The sequence below is a fragment of the Miniopterus natalensis genome, chromosome 15, assembly GCF_054644295.1.
Source record: "Miniopterus natalensis isolate mMinNat1 chromosome 15, mMinNat1.hap1, whole genome shotgun sequence".
NCBI lineage: Eukaryota > Metazoa > Chordata > Mammalia > Chiroptera > Miniopteridae > Miniopterus > Miniopterus natalensis.
This window is the reverse complement of record NC_142095.1, coordinates 29480488-29491153: the sequence shown is the minus strand read 5'-3', so window position 1 is coordinate 29491153 and position 10666 is coordinate 29480488. Positions and strand designations below refer to the sequence as shown.

At 46.8% G+C, this 10666-nt stretch overlaps 1 protein-coding gene across 1 annotated transcript; it reads left to right on the top strand.

Moving 5' to 3' along the window:
- The first annotated feature begins 171 nt into the window (after nt 1-171).
- CHCHD4 (coiled-coil-helix-coiled-coil-helix domain containing 4) lies at nt 172-10439 on the top strand. Its single transcript, XM_016209873.2, has 3 exons — nt 172-273; nt 5641-5739; nt 9258-10439. The coding sequence occupies exons 1-3, from the start codon at nt 252-254 to the stop codon at nt 9557-9559; spliced, it is 423 nt and encodes a 140-aa protein (XP_016065359.1). The 5' UTR covers nt 172-251; the 3' UTR covers nt 9560-10439.
- The last annotated feature ends 227 nt before the right edge of the window (nt 10440-10666 follow it).

Genomic DNA, 10666 nt, shown 5'->3' with positions numbered 1-10666 from the left:
CCTACTGCCCGGAGAGTTGCCCGGCGGCGCGCAGCCTGCTGGGAAATGTAGTTCCCTGCTGAAGGGGGGGCGGGGTCCCTGGGCTGAGGCCGGGAAGGCGCGGAGGCAGGCGCGCGGCGGGCAGGCCTGGAGGGGGCGGGTTCGCGCGGGCCTCGCAGCCTCCCGCCCTGCCAGAGGAGAGGTCACGGCGTGGAGCCGCTGACGCCGCAGCCGCCGGTACCACTGCGAAGTCTGAGCGCCGGGCTGCAGCCATGGCCTACTGCCGGCAGGAAGGTAGGGAGGGCGACCTGCGGTGGAGACCGGCCTACGAGGGCCTGTCCGGGGTCTGTGCTGCCGCCGCAGGCGTCGGCACCCAGCGATCCCGTTACCGGTGGTGGCAACCCGAGGCAGCCCGGGGTACCCTCCTCCGGACCTTTGGAGACGGCTGGGAGGCGGGGTTACCACCTCCGTTTTGCCGAAGAGAAAACCGAAACTGGGAGGAACGGGGCTGTTCCAAGGTCACGGTGAGGCTCGAACCCGGACCTCAGAGGGACCAGCTCGTGGGAGAGTTTAACAACTAGACCCGAGCCGGTAGGGGAAGTGCTGAGCACGTTTCCTCGGGCTCGCTATTGGGAATTTATTGTCCCTAATTACTCTCGCTCTTACCACACACCACGTGTTACCATTTGCACGCGCCTTGTAACTGTCCTGAAAAGCTGCCACTCGGGGTAGGTGTTGTGCTAGAGAGGTAGAAGTGCCAACAGCGAGAACGTTTGTGGAGTCCCAGCTACATATCAGGCACTCTCCAAGGAGCTTTACAGGGCTTATCATTGATCTCGGAGCGACCTTTGTAAGTCAGGCTCTGTTAAGACCCAGAGTGACTTGGCCAAAGCCACGTGATAGGTGAGTCGTGGAGCTGGGGTTTGAGCCCGAGCAGTCTGCTTCCAGAACTGCACTATCCAACCTGGTGCCCGGTGGATTCCAGGGAGCCCTCTTCTGGGAAGACACCCCCCACTCCCCATCCCCGACCCACACACACACACACAAAGTTGGGCGCGGTGAGTTCAGACGCCTCCAGGCCTCAGTTTCCAGACTTGTAAAATGAGAAGTTAAAAGAAGTTGGTCTTCACTCATTCAGCAAATATTCATGACGAGCCTTCTCTGTCCCAGGTGATGGGAATGGTGGACACCTGAGAAGCTACAGCGACAGTTGGAACTCACCCAGAAATTCTTTGGTGAATAGTCCAGCTCCCTCAGTTTAATTCAGGGACTCTGAAGCCCAGAGAAGATGACCTACCCAAGGTCATACATCAACTTAGGGGAACAGCGTAGCCTAAAATGCTAAGCCTTTTTCCTCACCCCACCTAGCTTCTAGAATTCCTCCTCCTTTCCTGGGTCATAAAGCTGTAATACTCACTGATGTTGTAATGAGTACTGTTTATGTTGATTAATACTTAATTGTGCCGTGGACAAAAATCCTCTGCCTTACCACTCTGTTGAACAGTAGATCTCTTGTTTTTAATTTTCTTTCTCTGAATCTCTAATTTACTTCATCATTTAGCAAGTAATTTTGAGCCTTTGGGGTATAATGAGGCTGTACAAATAAGTAAAACCCTCCTTGCCCTTGAAGATTTCTAGGAGTCACAGGTTCTCTGGGAAGGAGAGGCAGGTTCCGCATTCCACCAAAGCATGAATCCTTATCTTTTCCTAGTTCAAATATCTCTTTCTTAGTTTAGGAAGGAGAATGGAAAGCACTCTATTCTAGGCCACCTCTAATTTTCATCTTATCCTTACCCACTGTCCCCTGAATCCCCAACTTTTTAACCACCAATTTTTTTATGCTTCTCATGGGATTTAGAAAAATGATCACAAACTCCTTGCTATGTAGGGGCTTATATGACCCAACCCCTTCTTGATCTAGCTCCAGCCTGATCTCTAACCACTCTGCCACTGCTGAGCCACACTGGCCTTTTGACTATTCCCTTTGCCGGGTACATCAAGATTCAGCTCAGATGTCACCCTGACCCTCAGGGTCTTTCACATCCTAAATTTTCTGAAATTACCTTGCTTATTTTTGTCATCTTATTTCCTGTCTTTCTTCTCTCACTAAGCTAAGAGAATTGGATGGGCCGTATTCCCAGGATCTAGCACACGGCCTGGTATACAAATGGGTGCTTAAATCTTTATCGAATAAACTCATACACATACCTGCACTCTTATTGAATCGCTTGCCTGTGCAAATTTACTTCAGGGGCCCACCCACCACCTAGCCTCAGGTTAAAGGCTTTAGTTTCCTCCTTTTCTAGTGCTGAGCCTGCCCTCTCCTGTTCAGTCAGCAAACATTTATTGAGCACCTCTGACCTGCCATCCACTGCACATGTTAGTGAGCACAGGTGACAAAATCTGCCCTCATGGCGTGGTGGACACTCCTGGGTTGGATATGCTCAGAGGTTCTGATGTGTAACGAACCCATGCATGTTCATGTTCCCCTTTCTGGGGACAGATGAGACCAGCCGTCCAATAGTGTTGTCTAATGTGCTTAAAGGTGATAACAACCATTCTGTCTTCCTGCTCCTCTACTGCATGTCCTAATCCAGAGTTCAGTCTCTCCCATTTACTTTCTCAACAAATATTGATTACCCACTATGTTCTGGGCACTGCTCCAGGCTCTGGGGATACTGCAGTGAATGGAAAAGACAAACTCTTGTCCTTAAGGAGCTGACATTTCAGTGAGGTGGTAAATAAATATTTAATGTTAGGTGAGGAGAAGTACTTTGGAGAAAAATAAAGCAGAGTGGTCAAGGAAGGTGATATCTGAACAGGTTAGGTATGAAGACATCTGAGGGAGATTGCTACTGGAGGAGAGAACAGCCTATGCAAAGACCCAGAGGGAGGTGTGTGCTTAGCATATTCAAGTAAATGTAAGAAGTTGCTGGAATGGTGGGAGCGAATAGTGGAAGATGGGTCATGTAAGGGATGCAGATCTTTCTAGACGTATTTGATGATGGATGGCTGCACAGAGAGTATAACTACAGAATTGGGGGTTTCTTGGTATCCAGCTCCTCAATCAGTACTGTTCTCAGCGCCATTCTGAAGTCCTGCTTTCAGAGAGACCCCTGGGGGCCTTGGATTCCCATCCTTACCAGGGTCCTGGGGTAGGGATTAAATTTCTTCTAGTTGACTGCCCCTCAGTGTGCACTTTGGGTTCAGCATTCTCCATTTTATTCATTAGATTCCACATATGAGTAAGATCATGTGACACTTGTCTTTCTCTAACTGGCTTATTTCACTTAGCATAATACTCTCCAGGCCCCACCATGCTGTCCCAGAGGGTAAGGGATCCTTCATTTTTACAGCTGCATAGTATTCCATTGTGTAAATGTCCAAGAAGACAGGCATCAACTTTTAAAAGTATGCAAATACATGCAGTCTTGTAGGACCACAAGCATATGCCCCAGTGGCCACCAAAGCCAGGCAATCTGGAGGTGTCCCTTGGGTGGCGGTTGCAAAAATCAGGACTCCAGACAAGAGTATAAATAAGCTCTTTTCTGGGTGATACCAACAAGCTGGAGTATCGCCAAGTTGTCATCCACAGCCTACATTTCTTGAGAGCAGCTCCATAAGCCACTAGATGTGTTCCAGACCTGAGTCTTCTGCCAAAATCCAGAACGAGCAAAGGGGCCTCCTTAAGAGAAAGACTGGGGGAGGGGAGGCTTAGTCCACTGTCTCTGCAGTGCCCTGGAGATGGTAGCCTGCCAAGAACCATCTCTTTGATTGCCACAGTCCTATGGGACCCTGGAATACAAGCCCCCTAGGCCATCAGAGCCAGCAATCAAAGGGTTTACTGTGGGCCGCAGCCACAAAAACCAGAATACCAGACATGTAAAATCCCCTCCAAAAGACACTGCTTCTCTGGAGCATGGCAGAGGGTGAGCTCGAAGATCATGCCACCCTCTGAGGTCTCTGAAAAGGACAACAGTCAGCCTCTAGATATGTGTCTAATTAGAAGCCTGCCCCTCAGGCCTGTCATGATGATTAGCTACTAGGCCTCCTTCACAGACAGAGCTCCTAGGTCTGTTGCCTCTTGCTGTGCTCTGGGGTTGGTACCTATTTAAGAACTCTTTCTCCATTGGTTACAGTCCTGTGGGACTCACAAGCATAAGCACCACTAGCCACCAGAGCCAGGCGATATAGATGTGTCTCCTGATAGCAACTGCAAAAATCAGGGTGCCAGACAGGATTATGAGTTTTTTCTGGGTGACACCGGTTATAGCAGTTCCGTGGGACCAGGAACACAGCTGCCACTGCCACCTACAGGGAGCTAGGTAATCAAGAGGCTCCCCCTAGGTGGCAGCCACAAAAATTGGGGCACCAGACACACGTCAGAACTCCCTTCTGGGAGATGTTGGTGCTCTGGAATACAGCAAAGGGAGAGCACAAAGATGGTACCTGCCGGTCTCTGTCCCCAGAGTGTTCCAGCCCGCTGCTCGGTGTGTGTCAAGTTAGATGCCTCAACCCAGCACTTTAATATAAGCAGGTGACCCTCCTTCACTTTAAGTCTGGGTGTGATCAGCTGCCTCTTAGCTGGGCCATGTGGCAGAACCTCTAAGAGCAGTTTCTCAGATTGCTTAGTCTTATGGGTCTTGAATGCAAGTCCTGTTGGTTTTCAAAGTTAGATGTTCAGGGGCTCATTTCTCAATTGTGTGTCTTAAAAGCTGGGATGCTCATTGTAGGGTTCCATCCCTTTGCTCCTCATGGAGAAGCTCCAGGTTTTGAATTCACTCCTGGTTGTGGGTCACTGCAGCGGGGGTGGGGTTTATAGCGGGATTGTGTCCCAGCCACTCAGCCTCTCCTGCTCGCTTAGATGTGTTTTTCTTCTCTTTTTCCTAATGCGCAACTCAGCCAGCCTAGGTTTTTCAAAAAGAAAATTGTTCCATATGTACCTGTAGACAATGTATCCATGAGGGAAGGTGAGTTCAGGCTCTTTCTGCATCATCTTCTTGAACCCTCTTCTTTTCCTTTGGCTTTTTTGTGTCCCTCATACTCCACCCATCCACCCCCCCGCCCCCAGCACAGTGAGAGCAGCTTGTGTAGTCAGGTTGGGGTGCTCAGCAGCAGGCATTCCAAGCATCCCTGGCCGAGTAAGTCGTCATCATTCCACACGTATTACCTGAACGCTGACTGCTCAGCCTGGGGAGCAGGGGAGACATGACAAGTAGGTGAGGTGCTCACAGGTTGATGGGAAGTGACACGGACAGTCAGAGCACCATGGGAGGACTGCTCCTTTCCTGATGGGAGGAAGAAAGACATTGCACCATTGGAGTGCCAGCAAATTTGGGGACTAAAAGCAGCTGCCTTTGGCAGGATTAGGGCATCTCATCTCTCACGTGGGGGATACATATGGTGGGCAGGGTTTGCTATTCTCCTCACCCAAGACTTTGGAGTTCTCGTCCCAACCACAGGTACTCAGTAAAAGTGGCTGCTAAACTGTACATCATGCAGAGTCAGTGACTCAGCCCAGGGAGGGCAGTTCGATGGTCACCTTGCTTTGGGATTTCACTTGAGACAGTCTTCAAACTTGGTTTGTTTGACTGTTTTGGGTTTAGGGCTGATTCACTGCTCCTGAGTGAAAGGTTTCTTCCTCTGTCCTCCAAACACTAGGGAAGGATAGAATCATATTTGTGACCAAAGAAGACCATGAAACTCCAAGCAATGCTGAGCTGGTGGCTGATGATCCCAATGACCCATATGAGGAGCACGGTGAGTGATGTGGGGCCTCCCAGGGACCCACAGACACATACTGAGGGAAAATTCCAATGTTCAAAATTTTTCTCCCATTTTGTCCTAGCCAGGGCTGGGTTTTTAGGTGTGCATCAGCCATGGACCATCTTTCAGGACAGTTTGTCTCCCTAAGAGTTGTAAGGGACTGTTTTGAGCCCTCGTTCTGATGCACTTCCCTGGCCAAGAGTTTCTCCTTACTGAAGTCTTCGGCCTCTTTTTTTTCTCTCTGAGTTTTTGCATTGGCTTAAACTGCTGGTTGGATGCTTCCCAGTGATTAAGTTTGGGGGGAGGGTCTAAGTGGATCTTAGCAGTTCCAGATAAGTTAAAGTGACAGAAATGCCCCTGTTCAATCAAGTTATCAGACTGAATTCTGCCACTTCTGCAGACTATTAGCAAGCAGGCACCCAAGTGCCATATACCTGTCCTATGAGATGCTTTCTCCTTATAGGTTCTCCAGCAAGCACCTTGTAGGAAAAGCTCACTTGAGATAGAGGGTCAGTTTTCTAGCAGCAGGATTCAGCCAACCAGTTCCACACAACTCGGTTAATGGTCACTTGGGCCTAGGGCATCACTGCAAAGACTTTGGACTGTTGGACTCACTAGGATTTATCCAGCCTGTGTAAGGCAGTTGTGTGTGTGCAATATTCATAAAAAAGCCTTTTCTGGCATCCATGATGATAATTAACAAGCATTCTAGTGCTGATTGGTAATAAATATGATTGAAAAAACTTGTAGGAGCCACCTGTAGAGTATGGGCTCCTGGTTGGAATTTTTCAAATGCTAACTAAAGTGTATATTCTTAGTTAGGACACTTTATTTACTACCCTACTGCTCCTAGGGATTAGAGGAAAGCTCATTAGGCATTATCTAGCACCCTTTTGGGAACAGTGAGAATGCAGACATTATACAAAGTGTTAGATTTCTGAGAATGATGGCTACAGGTGTAATTATTTTTTTAAATATATCTTTATTGATTTCAGAGAGAGGAAAGGAAAAGGAGAGAGAGAGATAGAAACATCAATGATGAGAGAGTCATCAATCGGCTGCCTCCTGCACGCCGCCTACTGGGGATCGAGCCCACAACCCAGACATGTGCCCTGACCGGGAATCAAACCGGTATCTCCTGGATCATAGGTTGATGCTCAACCACTGTGCCACACTGGCCAGGCTACAGGTATAATCATGAATCACACTCTTACAAAGAAAAATAAGTCACATGTAAATTCTAGTCCTAAACACTAATGTGTTTAGGTCCACATTAGTTAAACACATTTCTTTAATTGATTGAGACTGTGGGGCCTGCAGGATAAATCAGGTCTTGTTTTGTTTGCCTCATAGTATTTTTATAAAAACTAAATATGTCTGCCTTGAGACTGTGCATTTCCCTCCAGTTCCTGCCAGTCTTTATCATTCCTCTTGTTTTTCCTTCTACCTGCTTGTCATTTATAGTATACCTGCTTGGACCCTATAGGTATTTGCCTTTGCAACCCCTTCTTGTGAATAATTGTGTGAAGAAGCAACAGAGAACTCTGGGACCCAGGTTCTGAGCTCTCAATTGCAAAATTACTAGTTTTAAATCACACTGCATCTGAGTTTAATGTAACATACCGAAGCTAGTTGGTGTGGTTTTACACTGTGTCCCTGAAGTACAAACTGGCTTCACAGTGTTCTCTGTGAGGAACTACCACGTTCTAGCTCACCTTCCTCTGGTAAAGATGCAAGGATTCCTGCAGACCTGAACTATGACTTTTTTTTTTTTTTAAGAATAGTAATGACTGTCTTTTTTTTAATTGACTTTAGAGAGAGCAAGAGAGAAAGAAACATCAATTTGTTGTTCCACTTATTTGTGCATTCATTGGTTGCTTCTTATATGTGCCCTGACCAGGGATCGAACCTGCAACCATGGCAAATCAGGACGACACTCTAACCAGCTGAACTACCCAGCCAGAGCCTGAACTGTTACTTTTAAAATTAGTATTATAATCTGTTATTTCTTTTGGAAACTGTTTGAGCAGGTGTGTTAGCAATGTTGAGCATCCAGGGGGCAGCATTTGTATATGCTTCCAGCACTGACAAGGCCTACAGAGTTGGGAGAGGTGGTGAGATGTGGAGCAAAGAGCATGGGCTCTGGGAATCCTCAAGCCCTGGCTCTAGTCCTGACTTGGACCCCACTGAGCCCCAGAAACCTCATGTGTAAACTAGAATTAGTAACACCCCCTGCAGCAGGTTGCCAAAAGGATTACGTGATTTACCACATATAACTTCATGCACAAGAACATGCACTGCAGCTGTCGTCGGTGCCAGTGGTGAACTACCAGCCAGTTCCCATTGCCGTCCCCACTGTTACCCTGTTTTACTAGTGAGGAACTGCAATAGCAGATTTGTTGATCACTGAAGCTTCCTAAGGTAGAATTAAGAGACAGGGTTCAGCCTAGGCCTAAGACTTTGGACACTAGCTCAGAGCACCAGACCCTAGGTATTTCCCTGGAGTGAAAAAATCATGTGTGATTTCACTGGGCACTTAAGAATCTTTCTTAAAGAGTGCTGTCAGTCTCCATAGTCAACATATATAAGAGAATTCTATATGAACCACATTTCCGTCCATGTTTGTCACAGCGCTGAAGATGAGCCATCGTCTTAAAAGCACTTTAGGGATGGGACGGGGTGGAATGGGTCATTGGGGAGAAAAGGGGACATCTGTAATATTTTAAACAAAAATAAAAAATAATAATTTCTCAAAAAAAGCACTTTAGAAAACTGGAAAATACTACTTAAATGTGGGCAACGTTCAAAGGCAAGAAAAAATGTAAAATTCAAAAGTTAGGTGCTTATATAATATTGAAATGAAAATCCCTCTGAAACCCCAGCCTCTCCCCAACACATGTACAATGTAACAATTTGGTTAATATGGTTAGTCTCCCTCTAAGTTTTTCATTTTTACATTTTCCTTATAAAACATGTCTTGGACACCTTTCCAGCCAGCACAGAAGGATCAACCTCCTCACTTTTACCAGTCCCCACGATGTGTGGGACTTCTTAGAGCAGCCACAGAGGGAGAAGGGCTTGAGGAGCAGCGCCCATGGCGGGGAGCTGAGATTGGAAGGAGGAGATCAATATCTCAGCTTCTTAAAGGGTTTGGGCCTTAAAAAGGTTCTCGTTAACCATCCAAGTGAAGGCTCCTACTTTGGACTAAGTGGATTCTGGTAGATAGTTCTTAGAGCACAGCCACAGCACTGGGATGTGGCTTAGAATAGAGATCAGTGTTGCACGTGGAGAAAGTTGCCGATGGTGGCTTCTCTCCAGCTGAGCCAGGAGTGCTGGGCTTGCTCCAGGCATTTGAACCCGATCTAAGAAGTAGGTTCACAGGCAAGTGCCTGCCAGGCAATAGTTCATACTGTTCACCTCTTAAGTGGCTGGGAGGACAGGACTTGGTTTTGCTTTTTCTAAAACCTTAGAGAGCATCTCTCACGTTTTCCTTGCCCACCTTCCTGTTCCAGGATTGATCCTGCCAAATGGAGACATTAACTGGAACTGCCCGTGCCTTGGGGGAATGGCCAGCGGCCCCTGCGGGGAGCAATTCAAGTCGGCCTTTTCCTGCTTCCACTACAGCACTGAGGATGTCAAGGGGTCAGACTGTATAGACCAGTTCCGGGCCATGCAGGAGTGCATGCAGAAGTACCCGGACCTCTATCCCCAGGACGACGAGGAAGAGGAGGAAGAGAAGAAGCCAGCAGAACGTCTAGAAAAGACAGCCTCCGCTGAGGCCGCCGCAACCAAAGAAGAGGAGGGGTCAAGCTAATGAAGACCGTGCCGCAGCACCGGGCTCCGGATCTTCCACCTCAGAGTGACATGAACCTTTTGCAAAATGCCTTTCGGTCACTCTCCAAGAAAGTGTCTTTCCTCTGTTCTGTGCACTGTAATGTACAAAATAACTTATTTTGATCATCAGGGGTCTTGGCCCCTTGATATATACACTGAAAAAAATGGGGTTGTATGTGGGTGCCTCACATAATCCTATCAGTTACCGTAGCTGGCACTTTTGAATTCTCCTCAGATTACCCCAAAGTTTGCCACTTTGAAATAATGTGCTGAATACTCTCAGCAACCAAAAATCATTACCTAGTAGCGTCTCTTGTGGATGAGCTGATTTATTCTGATTCACTATCTCCCTTTTAGTAGATTTTATACCTGTTTGGGGAATGACATAGAAACAAAAACATCTTCCTTTTAAAATGCTGGGATGGGGCCATTCCTAATACAAGAGGCCAGGTAATCAGATACTTATTTCTCAAAAACCATCTTGACCTTGAGTGTATAAGGAGGTATTATGCTTCATTTCTGATACATTTCGGTTTCCATTTTTACATTGAGCTCTCAGTTTTCTTTTTAGAAAGTGGAGCTTTGGACCCTCCAGTTCACAGTCCCTTTCTAAATGAAGAAAAGGCTGAGTTTTGCTGTTCTTGGTATTCCAGAAGCCCTGGTTTGGGACTGTGTTCACATTGGCTCTGCAGCCTGTTCAGATGTAGTATTCTTGAGAGTGGGGACCTACTTGTTACCAAAGTAGCAGCCAAGAAGAAAATATTAATTAAGTGGTCAATTAAAAGGAAAATGTGGTTTTTACCTGATTTTGAATGTATCCTTTCTTTTTACTAATTAAAAATGTTTTTGGCATAAGGAAATATAAATTATAAAAAGTTCAATTGAAGTTCCTTTTTGATACAATTTTCTTTCCTTTTTTTCCCCAGTTTATCTTTATTGTTGAAAGTATTACAGATGTCCCCTTTTCCCCCCCATTGATCCCCTCCACCCTGCATCCACCTACCCCCAGGCCTTCCCCATACCAATGTCTGTGTCTATAGGTTAGATAAAATTTTCTATGTTGAGTTCATATCTAGCTGTTTTTGTC